Source organism: Siniperca chuatsi, linkage group LG12 (genome assembly GCF_020085105.1).
Source record: "Siniperca chuatsi isolate FFG_IHB_CAS linkage group LG12, ASM2008510v1, whole genome shotgun sequence".
Classification (NCBI taxonomy): domain Eukaryota; kingdom Metazoa; phylum Chordata; class Actinopteri; order Centrarchiformes; family Sinipercidae; genus Siniperca; species Siniperca chuatsi.
The window spans coordinates 15013676-15030048 of NC_058053.1; the positions used below are offsets into that span (position 1 = coordinate 15013676).

At 39.4% G+C, this 16373-nt stretch overlaps 1 protein-coding gene across 3 annotated transcripts in view; it reads right to left on the bottom strand.

Annotated features, from left to right (window-relative positions):
- Window positions 1–3239: 3239 nt before the first annotated feature.
- Window positions 3240–16373, bottom strand: part of LOC122885061 (obg-like ATPase 1) — a 41673-nt gene continuing 28539 nt past the window's right edge. For all 3 annotated transcript variants that reach the window (XM_044215689.1, XM_044215690.1, XM_044215691.1), the window contains 4 exons: window positions 9651–9791; window positions 9007–9103; window positions 5849–5971; window positions 3240–3727 (listed from right to left, as the gene is read on the bottom strand). In XM_044215689.1, the coding sequence (XP_044071624.1) occupies window positions 3626–3727; window positions 5849–5971; window positions 9007–9103; window positions 9651–9791 (463 nt within the window). In that variant the 3' untranslated portion in view covers window positions 3240–3625. The remainder of the gene's footprint in view (window positions 3728–5848; window positions 5972–9006; window positions 9104–9650; window positions 9792–16373) is intronic.

A 16373-nucleotide genomic window follows, 5' to 3' on the forward strand; every position in this document is an offset into this window, starting at 1 on the left:
AGCTGAGAGAGAGAATTGAAACTGGTGCAGCATGGAGAAGTGTGGATGGAATATCAAATGTGTGTTATAGACAGCCCTGAAGCACCTGAGACAGGAACAAGCATACTGGTCTTTGTCTGAGGAACTGAGAATTATCTGTTTTACAAACAGAAAGGGTTAAGTTCAAAAGCAGTTGCATGAAAGGTTTTTATAATACTTTTTACTTTGGAAGTTCAACATCTTTTTAACATACAGGATATGGATGCATTTCCTACAATGCATTTAGAATCAACTTTATTGGCCACGTATGTTGACACATACAAGGAATTTGACTCTGGTTTTCAGTAGCTCTCATGATACGAAACTAAACAAAGACAACAGGTTGAACAAAGCAGAAAAAGGTAAGAGTTATGAAAATATTTTTTATATACATAAACAACAATTAGACAACAAACATACAGTATCTATATATAGAATAATTGTTTCTGAGAAATGTGTAAACAGGGGTGGAGGTCTGGTTGGTAGTGTGCATTATAGTACAGTATAGTATAGTAAGTGTGAGGCAGTTTAAAGAACACTGAATTATTATGGTATATAACATGTTTCTCTATGTACAGATGAGAAATAGATTTAAACTCAGTGGTCACTTTATTAGGTGCACATGTACAATTTATTGCAATCCAATACAACTATTCTGCCATAAAGTCTCCTTTAATAATTCAATTACATGTTTTAGCATTGAGGTCACAGTTAGTGGTACTGTTGTACTGGACCGCATTATATTGTGTTTCTAATATTCTGCCCCCACAGTGTATGTAAATAGGGAAGACAAAAAATTTGAATTTATAATGTAGTCCAGTACAACACCAACTCTAACTGTGACCTCAGTAGTAAACATGTAATTTAATTTACACATTTCTACAAATATCAACTAAAACTAAACTCTGAGCTGTTTATGGCATTTTTTTCACTCAACATCATACTGGCAGTGTTTTAGCACTCTGACAGAGGAAGCAATAAATCAAAGCACCACGGTGTATCATGATAGTACAACACGAATCAGAGGAAACTGAAAGTGTTTTTTTTTATCAAATCCTGATCCTATATTGATTCCATGTCTATTCTGTGTACAGTATATAAAGCATGTGCCAGACAGAGATGTCACACAATAGCAATAATTACAACATGGCAACACTTTTATTGTCATCCAGAATAGAGATAATTTCCTCTCTGTAATGATATGATACAATATGTTTATAATAGCCATTGAATTTACCAACGCAGTCCCTTGTGCATAGTAACTGCTCTGAAAGATGCCACAGTTATTTATATGTTTATTTGTTATAACTCATGCATTCCTTTTTTTTAATTGTTCAAAAGGTCTTTGGTGTGCATGTGATTTACAACAGCAGTCCGTGGTTTGCTTTCTTGGGTGTGTGTTTAAAAGCGAGCTTTCCACTCTGTGCCCTCCTTGGTTTGATGCCACTGTGGTTTGCCTCGAGGCAGAGTGGCACCGCTTGATTGATGGTGCGGACAGAACATTTGTACCAACGAAGAATGTGTCACATTTCTGGACTTGTTTTTATTTCTTAGAGGTTATTAGACTGCTTTTAAAATCCACTTACGTCACCTGATAACGTTTATGAATACTTGTATGCATATTTGTTTTCACCATTAACTGGTGATTATGTTTGCATGAATACTTTGAAATGTGTTCCATGGTGTCAGGACAGAAAGGACACCCAATGAGTTTATAATTCATTAATTCTTGCCTCTCCTGTGACAGCAAAATTGTTAGTATCAAACTCCGAAACAGCCTGTTGAGGACGTGCTTTTAGAACTAGAGACTTTGTTACAGTGTTTTGTTCCTATACAACATCTGCATGATTCTAAATAGCTTTATTACTCGCTCTGAAAAGATTTATTGTCACTTTATGAAAAACAAAATACTCTTCGACCCAGACCACTGGGAACTATTCATCAATCCCTGAGCCTCAAAACTACAGCAGATGAATAATCATCTGTGCAGGGTTTAAGTTGGCCAACACCACCACCACCCAGAGAGGAATGCAAAAACAGTCTTCTCTCAAGCCCCCATTGTGCTCTCCAGAGGTTTTGTATGGTTTCACTTAGAAAACAGTGAAAAGAAAACAGCCTGTTTTTGTATAGAAGACATGAGAGCTGTTGGTAGCAACGACTTTCTTGGTCTGCTGCATGAAATATCTTTGAGTGATTAAAATCAGTGGTTAATGCTAAAGCTACCAAGCAAAGTGAGCTTAATGTTATTTTATACACATGTTGTCATCTGTCTTTCATTCCATCTAACCACAATAAACACTATTCTATATTTTGCCACTGATCTCAAACCTTAAAGACTATAATCCACCTTATTTCCATGACAAACACTGTGCTTTGTAGTGCTTGCACAGGCTTGGCTCCGTAAAACATCCTATCCAAAACTTGGATATGCAATACTATCTCTGTAAAATGACCATTTTTATTCAATCTTTTTGTTCCCATCAAAAGGCCATTTTGTTCTCTGCAGTCTTAATGGTTACAAGATATTCAGCAAAGCACTGCTGATCTACAGCTCTTTGTTCGGACTCCCACGGAGAATACAATCTTACTTTGGAGCACTGCGGCTGCAGCCATACAATTCCATCAGCATAAACGCTTCACAAACACTTACACACAAAGTATAGGGGCGAGAAAAACACTACTTCAGACAAAAGGAATCGTTTTCTGGTTGTGCTTGCGATTTGTGTCAACCTTTATTTTCATACCATACAGAATATCATAAAATGTAGACTTTTTTGTGAAAATATGGTTTGAATAAATATTTCTTTTATTTTTTTGTAGGGGTGTATTTGCCCTCCCTGTTAGGAGAAAGAAACTGTAAACATAACAAAGATGCTATTTTTGTCAATATTTGAGGATTGTATTACTGTAAGGACAGTAAAGGAGATGGCACACGTATTCATCAATCATAAATGAAATAAAAATTGTAAATGAAAGGTTAACTCAATCACTTAACAAATAAGTATTTAAACTGACCAGTTCCTTTGGCCGAAACACCTGAATCCTGCATGTGCCCTTCTAAAATCAGCATCACTTAGCAGATTTAATTATAATTGTTGCCTCTCTGCTACAGTCAATGTCAACTGTGTCTTTTAATTCTCTAATCAGTGGTCGGCAGGACCGCTATCACCATCCCCATGCAGCTTCCCACTCAATACAGACATCCCAAAACACACACAGACTGGTTTTGTCAAATGTTTTATTGAGTGTAGACATCTGGGCTACTGTAAAACATGCATTATCTGCTGAAGGGGGAGAGGAGCAGGTGGCATTGTCCCTGCTGTCAGCTGTGTCAGAGCTGGCAACCGTGATGGAGATTAATGAAGTATCTGGAGAGTAATATGCTCCTTCAAATGCTGCTACAATTTGGAGTGGGGGCCGATCCTGATCTTAAATAGTAAAGCTGTCAGAGTTTACTGAACCTGCGCTTCGGCAAAGAGGGGGGATTTGATCCTGCAGAACGGGAAACAGAAAGCGAGAGTGTGGCAGTGGGTGTCAGGCCTAAGGAAAAAAGGGGGGTAACAGTCACAGCACAGTCAGTTATGTAAACAAACAGATTGTTCTTGTGTCACTTTTTCTTTGGTGCATTTGGTGCGTTGAATTTGAAAAAGATGATGTCTCCATCTTCAACAATGTAGTTTCTTCCTTGTTGTCTGTATTTCCCTGCTGCCTGTAAGATAACAAAACAAACTAAATTAACATTAAAAAACATGAACAAAATATTGTTTGATGTACAGGTTATGGACTGTTACATACTTTAGCAATTCATTAATTGGTATAATGGACTATATAGAGCACATAATGAGAGTGTACATTGTAAGTAATAATAGAAAATAATAGTTTAGGATTAGTGTCCAATCTATCTATTTTAACACCTACAATACCTTCAATCTAATTGCAGATGTCATATTCTCTCCCTTTCTCTCTCTCTCTGTCACACACACACACACACACACACAAACACACACACACGCACACGCATCCATGTTTTGTCCAAGGGGTGCCTGAATTCCCACTGAGTGAATAATCCTCTCTTCTGCCCATTTCAGTTTCATGTGCACAAGCACAAAATGTTAATAAGCCTTTGATTACAGCACTATCAAACTTCTCAAGGAAACAAAATAAGTTCTAACATTTCTTTTGTATACAGTAAGTGTTTGTTCTCCTTCCCGGCAAACTCAAAATAATTGACTTGAAGTGCTAATACGGACAGGTTTATGCATTCTGGTTCTGCACAGCGCACAATTAATTAGAAGAATCAATGTCCCTTTAAAGGCTCAGGAGACCATTTAATCCAAGCTCAATACCACCAGAAACACTGGATGGAGAGGGAGACAGGAAAAAAAAATCAATGGCTATTTGTGATTCCTGAGTATGTATTAAACCAGACACGTCTAACTGGTTCATTTGCACTTGAAAGCAGCCATCTGGAGCAGCAAGCTTGGCTTAAGCAGATATGATTACTAATAATGTGATATCCCCGTACACTGGCCCTATTCAGACAGCCTATTCCCACAACTGGCATTAAATAGCACGGACCTTAATGCCACAGTCAAAAACGCTCCATGTTCTTATGAGGCCCAAAAAGGGATTAGTAAGAGAGCATGCAGTAAGGAGCTGACACTCAGATCTCAACCTTGGATAACAATTGTGAAAACTCCCCAGAGACCCACACATTTCACCCTCTGTTTGCAGCTTATGAAGGTTGTGGACAATCCACTGCCGCTGCATTTAATATTAAATACTTATTAAAAAGGCTTGAATAGTAAAGAGATTTAAATGTTTTCATAGTGCTTCCTTTCCACACTGGTCTCCGCAGGTCCCTCTGTGTCACCATAATTACATTAGTTGAGTCTGTAAGTGGGCACATGGAGTTGATGGTGGTGATAGTGGGATTGTAACAGCATGGCTTACAGCTGCGGCTCACAAATGTCACACATAGCAAGGTTAAATTAAAGTCACTTCTGCTTTAACTGAATTAACTGAGAATTACATTTAAAAATGTGTCTAAGCAGAAATGAAATGTTAAAAAAGAGAATCTTTATTAAGAAATGCATCCTACAGCGTTGATTAACTGATTATTAACTCTGTACCTTCAATTACTGAATTACAGTTTGCCGATATGAAAGTTAATGCCAAACCTAAAAACAACACTTGTAGTAGGAAAGCATTTTGAAGCATTTTGCAAAGTACCTGCTGTAGTTGGTGCCCAGTTATTGTCTTCACAAATTCCCCATGAAATCAGTTATTACATTAGACGGGAGTGTACACATGAACAACCCACACCCCAGTTAAAAGGTCAAAACAAACACTGGCCATAATAAAATAAGATATGCAAGTTGCATTTCTGCGCTATCCACCCATGAAACAGTCCTTATTTGAGGAATTTCACACTTTATTTAACTTGCCGCTTTACATCACTGTCACATGCCTACAGTGGCTTCGGGATTTGGCAACAGAGAGCTCTAAGCTAACAGCGCACTCTATAGATCTGATAAATGCCTGGTGAGGTGAAGAAGTACTACCTCTGAGCGACTGCTCTGAGCCACGAGCAAGAACTACCATCAGCCAGTTAAGACACATTGTGATAAAGATATGCACAGCTGGAGCAGAATGGCAGTGTTTAGAGTCAGAATCAGTTGGCTTGTCAGGAGTGGTGCTGGAGTGTGTGCAGTAATTTCTTCCCCTGAGTAAAGGTGAAGAGCAGTTTGCAGTAGGAGCTGTGTGGCGACTGTCAGCTCCACTGATCACAGGAGACTTCCACTCATCCTCTGGCACCCTGACTGCTCACCTTGACAGCGCTCTCGCTGCCTTCCTCTTTAAAATCCTGGAATTTCATTACTTCTGCCATAATGAAGCCCTTCTCAAAGTCTGTGTGGATCTTCCCTGCAGCCTGTGGAGCCTTAGTTCCTTTCTGTCACAAGGAAGGAAAAGAGAGGACAAATGAATTGTTTTGGAGAAGATGGATTGCAGCATGCGAGCGACATGGTGTTTGATAGGGTGATAGCGTTGTGAGCATCACTTGGGGGTGTTTGCAGTCGGGGGTATTCTTGCCTCAGTCCTGATTTCTGGATAGCTTTCCACTCAGCTGTGCCCTGCTAGGGCAGCCTGGACACCGATAAGGACCTAGCACTGCTATCAATGCCTTCTGATTCCCATTTCGTGTTGGTATTGATTTCTGTCCAAGCAATCTTGCCTCATTGTGGGTCGCTGCTTGGCTCTCTGGTCATGACAGCAAGAAGACCCAGTGTTGCAGTGAGAGGCCACTGCATTAGGCCTTACTATTTTGGCACACCAGTGTTTGGTAATTCAAATTCATTTCAAACCTTCAATAATATTTCCACTATGGTAGATGCAGGGCTGCTGGAGTATTTGAAACTGTTTTTGATGTTTTTAAATTGACTTTGAATAGACATAAATGATTTTACCTTCAAAACATACATTTAGATGTGACCCTAAAGTTATGTCAATTTACAAAACACAAAATAACAATTTAATAGTTTTATAAATTCTTAGCTTGAATCCTCTTTAAGACTCTAAGACACAACTGGCGACTGATAAAATGTGCAATTTATATGCACTGAAATAATGCAGGGCGGAAATGACAAATGACCCAAATAAGTGACGTGGCTGCTGTGTATCATTATGACTCCTGCCTGTCGACCTGCTCGCTCTCTCTCTGCTCTGCAGCTCTGTGCTCAGGAACTGTTGAGCAGTTTTAATTATGTATATAATCAGGTTGGGGTCAACATATTTCATGCCAAAAGAATGATGCGTATTTAATGACTCTAATACATTACCATCTCTTTGCAATCTCATTGACAGAGTGCTTGTGAGTTTAACTACCATTAATCAGCATCAAGGTTTGTCTATCTGGAGAAAAATAGATTAAGGGAGGGATTTTTTTCATACGGAGCATTACAAGAGATCCACATTGTCCTAGTTAAGAGCTATGCAGAGCAGGCTGATAGATAATGGTCACCTCGAGGCTGCCTAATAAAGCATGTTAAAGGACTTAGGAACACGACATTACTGAGTGTAGTTTTTACAATGCAAGATGTATTAGCTTAATATAGTTACTCACTGATGCTTACCTGACTAAATGCCCCTCACACACAATCAAGGCTGGCTGTAATCAGTTATGTCGAGGAGGACAAGCATGTTTTTGAGGATGCCTTTGAAGTGTTTCAGGACTTTTTTTGTAAATAGTGAGGACATCAGTCATGCTGAGATGAGTGTACGCCTAAACCTGGTGATGTCATCTGACTAAAATGTAATGTGTCCTGTGTAAAAAAAAATTAAATAAAATAAGGAAGTGAGCTCAGCTTCCCCTCTAGCCTGTACACAGTCTGAGACACCATCATGAAAATATTTACCAAAAGGTCCTGGTTACAAACATGTGTGGACATGTTTCATATCATTTGCAACAATACATTTAATATTAATACTACATAATATTAAAATAGTTTATTTGAAGGTGGCTGTTCCTTACATAGAAGTTTGATATTCATGTGAAGTACAGCAGTAAAATAGTTATCTGATCCAGTCAGTGGAAAAAGAATCTAGACAATTATTGTAGTTTGCTGCATAGAAATAAAATTTGCATTTCTGATCAAAATGTGAATATTTGTCTAAAGTATCAGCATGGGGCGTCCTGTTGGCAGGCTCATACTGCATAACTGCTATGTCCTGTGTTCATATCTGACCAGGGAGCTTTGTTGCATGTTAACCCCCCACCCCCCACTTTCTTAACTTCCTGTTTCACTTCTTTGTCTAATAAAAGCAACACCCTGAAATAATCTTTAAAAAAGAATACACAGTATGTGTTAAATGAGTCTGCATTTTCAGATGCTGTGATGAATTCCTGTATCATCAGTGCATATTGTGACTCAGTTTAGAGTCACTTAAGAGCACATTTGGCAACATATCTGTTATTCACATTTTGACCTTCCAACACTGAAGATGCAGCTGGTCAAGTTGTAAATTCAGTTTACAGTTAAAATTTGTGAGATAATTATATGTATAATTAATAATTATATATATATTACTGATTTTGTAAGCTTAATTTTTTTTTTCTTTGAACAGATAATAGATATCATTGTGGAAAATCACAATGCTTTAAAATTGCAATCCCTTGAAATATATGACGAGATAGAAGAATTGATATGATTAATCAAGACAGGATAAAACCCAAATCTTTAGTTGTCAAAAAGTTTCTCAAAAAGTTACTTTGCTGTAGCTATTTTTAAACCACCTACATGAATTTTATATATATATATATATATATATATATATATATATATATATATATATATATAAAATATGTAACTCCTGACCAGTCAAATACCTTATTATATCTGCACTCAATCCTCCTATTTGCTCAAGAAAAAAAAGAAAGAATTTTTACACAATACCAGCATGCAAAGCCAACATCTGTATTGATGTAAATCCTACGATCCCGTTGCACAAAGCTCTTGGCGAGCCAGGCTCAGTAAACTGAGACACACAGGGAGGAGGAGCCCCCAGCAAGGCCCACAAACAGTCGAATGAAAAGCGACATCAATTTTGGCACAGACAACCTCCGTCACACAGATTAGGCAGGCACAATGCACAGGCTCCTTATCTCCAGCGGCAGGAGGAGGGCAGGCAGATCTGCACAGGATGGAAACATTCTCATGGACGTAATGGGCAAAATCAATTGTTGCCATCCTCAATCAATGTAGCCCCCACTTTCACTGTTCAGCAGCTCACCAGTAATTGAAGTTATCCTTGGCCTGTAATGACTAGCTAAAGCACAACCATGACACAGTTGAAAGTGTGTGATATCAGTGAGGGTGCCAGCAGGGTGGAACGTGGGGCACCGTGTGTATTCGTTTGTGTGTATGTGTGTGCGCGTGTCTCTGGTACACACCCTCACATATATGTGCACAGCAGGTAGCTGGCTCTTACCCGTATGGTCCATGCACGGACCTCATCTGGTCCAGCAGTGAAGAAGTACTCGAGCTGCAGGGCTGCGTAGCCTGCCTTGATGATCTTGCTCAGGGCACTGGTGGAGAGAAATTTCAGTTTGAATCAAGGGGTCTGAACTGTTTAAGTATTATTTATTGCCACTGATGCCTAGACAAAGTTCACTTCAGTGGCAAGGCCCCATTCATTCCAATATAAACTCATTAAGTGAATAAGATGGGTCACTTCATTTCACATAAGACATTCAACTCTCCAATGGTTTCCTTGATTAATTAGAAAGCTTGTAGACTCATTTAGCACTTTTAAGAATTCAACCCGATGCCTCGTTCTGCACCAAGAGGAAAAAAAAATCCGCTGTCACAATTTTTCTCTCCATAAAGGTTTTCACACGAGAACAATAAACCCAAAATGCCCAAGTTATAATTATACCTACAGATGACAGATGGCAGTTAAAAACTTAATTTAGAGGAAAACCCTTTGACTGAGTTGTTCAGTAAGAAGAGGGATCCTTTGCTTTATAATAGTAATTACTCTGCCATTTATTATTCTATCAGCACATGCAATTAAAGGAGTGCATGGAGGACACAGCTGATAATAAAGTGTGGGGAGACTGAATGCTAATTAACCTCTGTGTCTTGTGCTCTGTGCAGTACTTCTGCCTCTCCTCTTCACTCTTGTCCTGTAGCTGGCTCTCCAGGCCGCCACTGAAGGGGATGACCAAGGCTCCGGGGTCATGACTGTCCACCCACTCCTTGATTTTCACCAACCTGGTAAAAATCAGCAGCCACAAAACTAGTTGGAGGACTTGGTTAGCATGAAAGTATGTGTATGTGTGAGAGCAGCTGAACATATGAGTATTTGCAGGAAACTGCTCTCCAAAGGCATTTCTTTCAGAGAGTCTGACTATGTTTCCATAAAAGTTTTCAACTGAAAATTTGACTTGACATGTGCTCATATGAAAGAGCATAGATTCACAAAGATTTAACAATAGCAATACCACACTTCATTACAAGTACTGTAAAAGTCCTGCATTCAAAATCTTACTGAAGTAAAAGTACAGAAGTATAATCAGCAAAATATACCTAAAGTATCACAAGTGAAAGTACTCATTATGCTTTTAGTGTCTATATATATATACCATATCATACATATATTTATGTGTTTAATGTGCAAAATCCCCAATCTTTAAAAACATTTCTGTCTATAACTGAGTCTTAAAAAAATGTTCAAGAAAGAAGTGTTTGTATCATGAATCAAGAAACAATAAGGAAGACCGCTGCACTAGAAATATGAAAAATGAAACATAATTTAAAAAAAAAAATACTTGAAACAAGTTGATTTGCATTAAAAGCAGGTTGGAATATTCTTACTACACTGGTGTATAATAAATAAGATTTAAAAGACTTGTAAGAGGATGCATCATGTTTTAGAAGCTGATCCTTAAAAAAAATATCTGCAAAGTAACTGTAACTGTAAAATAAATGTAGTGGAGTAAAAAGTACAATATTTCCCTCTGAAATGTAGTGGAGTAGAAGTATAAAGTAGCATAAAATGGAAATACTCAAGTACAAGTACCTCAGAATTGTACTTAAGTACTTTAAATGAGTAAATGTACTTACTTTAGTTACTTTAAATCCAGTTCATAAAACACACAAAGCTTTTAGTATTTAGTATATTTTTTTCACTATAACAGACAAATAGAGTTCCTTCACGCCAACTAAACATTTACCATACAGCCATGAAGGAGTAGAAAAGTGTTTCCTTACTCAAAAATGTCTTTCTCTTTACCACCTGAGTTTTTTTTTTCTCGTTTTGTCTTCTAGTCCAGCAGGACACCTGACATTGCAGGACAAAGATATCCTCTCACTTAATGGTAACCCTCAGTCAGAACAATATAAGGGGGTTAGAGCAATTATGAGATTAGCCCCACAAGCTCTCAGGCTGGGATTGGACAGGTCTCAAAGAACAGCATCACACAAATCCATTTTCACACGGCGGCCCTGACAGTGCTCCTGGGCTGGATTGATTCTAAGGGGTCCCTGTCATTATCTGTAATCCCAGTTTCCTGTTTAAAGCCCATAAGAATCAAAGACTGGGAGGGACCCGACCACCTCAATACCACATCTATTCCAATAACAATGTTATCGCTTTATCACCTATAGCACCATATCACTGCTTCTACCTAATGATTATCAATATACAATATATGACAGGGTAACGGGCGCAGGAAGGGCACAGTTTTGCTTTGACTGGATGTTTTTCCCAACAAGCTAGAATAACACTACAGGGTAAATTTGAAATGTCTCATATGCCAGTTTGTCCATCTGTTCAGATGCACATCTATTAAAAGCCGTGACCCAATATTTCCCTTTCTGTTTGCACTATGGATGCGGAGCTGATGTTTGACTGCCACTGCAATAAGGTAGTCACCAATGTCTCACCAATAAAAAGACAGAAAAATAAAACACATTTAGTCAAAGCCGAAAACCTGAAAACATAGGAGATGGCGTGTGCTCCAAGAGGGGAAAAAATCCAATCCAAGATAATAACAGATGTAGTTTGTCACTTTTAGCAGCACAGCTGTCTATTTGGTGGCACGTTATTTGCATTCCTCAGGTATTGCATACTCTACAGGCGGCTGAATAATGATTCACAAATCACTCTCTCCACACCAGTCAAGGGCTGTGATCCTTTGAATAGACCATTGTACCTGAGACTGTAATTGGTGAAGACTTGACAGAGCTGAGCCAAGCCAGCCAAGTAACAAAGAGGCTCTTGGTAGAAGGCTGAGGGATGATTTTAATAATGTGAAGCCGGAGACGGAGAACGTGAGCTGCAAATGAGCACGGGGGTCTCTGGGTCCTTGCACTGAGTGACACAGGACCAGACAAACACCTTGCCACAGGAACATGAAACACCCCCTTCCCTCAACTCTGGAAACAAAGCACTGTCAATTAAGAGCTTTGATGCTCCGTCAACATGACTCCCAAAACCAATTCTGTCAACTTCCTCGCTGTCTACCCATGCCACTTTGCAATATATGTCCTTTCCAATTATTTGTGTGAAATTTTATGTGGATGTGTAAATTGGGGAAAATATTTATGTAAAACATGTTGCAGATTTTTTTGTCTTTGTTCATTCATGAAATTGTAAATTATAAAAGGTATTCATGAAAATCTGTTTCAGAGAAAATCTGTGTGACATGTGTTGACATGAATCATGTTTTCTGTACATCAAGGACTGTTTACAGTTAAGTTAAGCTCAATGGCATCGTATCAGTATCTCCTCGCTTTCCATGAAGAATTTAACTATTTTTTTTAATGCAGGGTTTATCAGCTAATTTCTGGAAATATTCTATGTGGATTTGTGAACTTCCATAATAGAAATAATAAATACAATATTTGTTCATGTACGTCCTCTTTAAAAAGGTTTTACAAGTCTAAGCTACACAAAAAGAAATCCAGTGAGAAAGATTGTGAATGTGTGTGTCTGTGTCTTGTCAGTCTCCCATTATGTCCCAGCACTGAGTGCCATCTCTCACTGCTCGGTTAATAGAAAGATTCAGCACTTTCTGGTCTTGATATCCCTCTCTGAACAAATGATGCCTGAAATTTTTATTCTTTTTATAATGGAATTCCAATGGCCTTTGCTGCAAATCAAGTGGAAATTTTTGCATATCAAGTGGGAAAAATTAAATGTTAACCACGTTTTAATGTGATTAAGGGTGACAGGGACATTATTTCTGCTAATCATTCACCAGCTTGAAGGCTCAAACAAAGCTAAGGAACAAGCCATGTTTGTGCTTTTCCTGCTGTTTTCAATACAAGGAGGAAAATAGTTCTCTTATATATGCTGTTATGAAACTTTTACAAATCTAAAACATGATATTCTTTTTTGTTTATGCTAACTGATAAAAACAAGACGATATGAATCAATATCTGTTTATCTTACATCTAGAAAAACATATCTTGTTATTCGTTCTAAGCTTTAGATTTGATGCCTGTTGTATTTACAATACACCTAATTTAAAGCACAATATATTGTGAAAGGACAAAAACAATTGGAGCTTCCACAACAGGCTGGCTCTGAATGGAGATGTCCCATAGGGGGCCACCCTCTGGGGCTAGTCTATTTGTCTTTTTGTGTGGGAATCCTGAGGGTGGGGGATAATTCCTGTGTTTCCACATGCCTGGGGCTTCCCTGGGCTTTGTCAGACCTTTGATCTGCTTAAATGGCTCAGGAGGGAAAAACAATGGGAGTTTCTAAAGTACAGGGGCAGCTACCTGAGACAATGACCAAGGCCTGTGTCTGACATACATTCATACAGGTTGGCTTTATTAGGAGTGCTTAGCCAGTTAAGCCTGTAAAAGGTGGGCCATCACCTCCAGTTTGAGTGCTCCTTTCAGAAGCAATTGAATGCTGACAGACCTGAAGAGTAATCCACTACCACATCTTCATCATTGACACACCCACAAGTGGAGGGCCCAGCACCTGAACCTAGGTACACCAGCCTACTGTTACTGAGCCGTTTCACATATCTTGGCAGCTGCTGGCTTGCATGTCATGCACAGACTCATCAAGTAATAAACCCAGGGTCCCTTCTGTTTTGATGGTCCCAAGTTGCAGCGACAAGCATACTAGGGGGTTAGGATGCTGCGGCACACAGCGTATACTAACCCCCTCCTCTTTCCTTCCTCTGTGAAGGGAGACAGATATGAGAGGTATAAGCTCATGGTGGCTTTTGAGGCTGGGAAGTCGGCGGCTCTGTGGGATGCTTTTCATCCTCCCAGTGGTGAGCTCCTGAGCGACAAGAGTGCAGACACTCTCTGCTCCCAGTGGCCATGGCCGGATAGAAAGGCATTACACATCAGTCTCGGAGAAAGGAAGGAGATCTGACACGCACACACACGCACACACACACACACACACACACACACACACACACACACACACACACACACACACACACACACACACACACACACACACACACACACACAAACTATCTCCAATATTGTCAACTTCTTTCAGCCTTCAAAGCAATCACTGGGCTGGTGGAAACAGAACCCAGTGCAGGCACAATGGGAGCAGCTTTAATTAAGAGCATCATCTCACATCATACCTCAAACAAACCTTGAGGGTGTGCTGGTAACAAGCTTTTTTGGACAACATTCTTTTCTTTGATAAGTACAACCATTAAATTCTTAAAGACAAATCTTGTGACTTTAAATGTTTGCACATGAATCTGAAACCCTTTACGATGGTTGTTGGGAACACATTATCAAAGGTAGCGCCTTGTTTAAGGCTATTTGTGAGATGGGGTGGGGGAAAAAATGGCAAACATCAGAAATTCAAACACAAACCCAGAGGAGTACATTCTACATCACCCAAAATAATTCTCTATATGGGGTATCCATGCTGTCATTCATGGCAGTTGACTGGGCGAGAGAAAATAAGGGGGCTGGGGTAGTGTGAGGGAGTCATCAAGATGTGACAATTGTGACAAGAGCAGGCAAAGTGTAGCGGCAAAGAACACCACACGGATTTCTCCATCTCTTCTTTTTTTCCAGGATGACAGCTTAATGTCTACCACATGCAATATTTATTCTCATCGTGTGTCAGACTGTCTAGCTGTCCCAGGGAGTACAAAGAATGCCACTTATTAGAATAAAAGCAGAAGGAAGGTAATCAAGGACATATGTAACATCAGCCAATCATGCCCCCTTCCAATCCGGCATCTTTTTTTCCCTCCCCCATTCATAACAGTTCAACAATAATCCAGATAATAAGCGTTCAGGAGCTGTATGTGGCAACACTAAATTCATTTATTTGTCTCATTAGAGCTGCCGAGGCTGCAGGCTACTCACTGTGGCATGTGTGTTCGGTCTTAACCTTATCACAAAGATAATAAAAAGCACAGCTCAACAAAACCAAAGCTATCAAAATGTATCATTAGACAGACTTGAAACTCGCAGACATTTCTTTTTATGTCTGCAATGCCAAAATGCAGGCTTTACAGGGGAACAATTCCCAGGGTGCCTTCAGAAGAAAGCAAGCATGTTGTGCTGCTACAGAGGTGTCTACATACATTATGAACTGCAGGAGACCCACTCAGCATTAGCATCCTTGGGCTTGGGTCTGATAAATGAGGGAAAAGTGACAATCTGTATTGGATTTCAGAGAGCAAATCTGATTTCTTGCAGGGTCATTAAAGAGCAAACAAGAATAGAGAAAGTCTCTGTTAGTCTCAACTTTAGGATCTGTCTCATTAGTTACAACAACAGTGCTGTGTCTTCGCCACCAGGACACAACAAAGACAATGGGGTGACATGTGACATGTCAACAGTGTCCTTTCATTACCTGCACTAGGGACAGTCAATAATCAGGCTAACTGGAACGACAGGACTTTATTAGCACCATCTGTTTCAGTTTTACTGTACAGCCTCTCCTGTTGTTTTCTCTCATTGAAAGCTAGCTAAAGGCATCCATTAGGACTGACTGTGGGCACTAGGTTACACATCTTACCATGGGAAAGTGTTTCTCAGGATCCCACACTGCACAAGGAGAGAGCGGACGACTGTGCACAAAATAAAAAGAAGCAAGTGATCATATATCTCCCTCATGACTTTGAAAAGTGAACTCCAACTCCCCAGATAGTAGTTCCTAAAAACTTGGATGGAGCCAGTGGTTTTGCACTCAATAAAGTTGTGTTTATGGGAATTATGGTTTGGAGTAGCTGAAGTGGGCTGCAGTGACTGCTCTCATGGAGTGGCTTTCAGTGAATCATAATAGTCTCTCCTCATCTCAGTTTTTCTTCTGTCTCTAAATCTTGACGGGTGTACTCAGAAATGGCTGGCTGTTTGTCAAAATGATCACACAAAAAGAAAATGCTAATTTAACTTATTACTGGGATTCTTTAAAACCAAAAAAATACATATAACAAAAAAGTCAATACTAAAGCTGAGCAGATGAAGGATCTATTTACCATATGATCTGTTTGGACAAGGCTTTTGACGTGCTGCAACTCCTGCCAGAACTTCCTTTACTTTAATTGTCAAAGCTCCTCCTACAGGCCAACCAGAGTATCAGACTCAGCATAGACATTTTCTTGCCTTTCGGCTCCTTCCTTAACTGTTTGGATTTCTTTTAACTTAGCACCAAAGATGTCACCTCATGTTTTCACTGCTTTAGACACTACAGTGAGATGTCACCAGCAGTTAAGGATTAAGCTGATGTTATTCTATATTTTTCTTATTGTCACAAAAAATTCTATGAAAAGACCAAACCCAGCAATGTGTTAGTCTCTCAATACTTCCTGACTTCCCTCCCTGTCTGTGGCACTCAGCTCC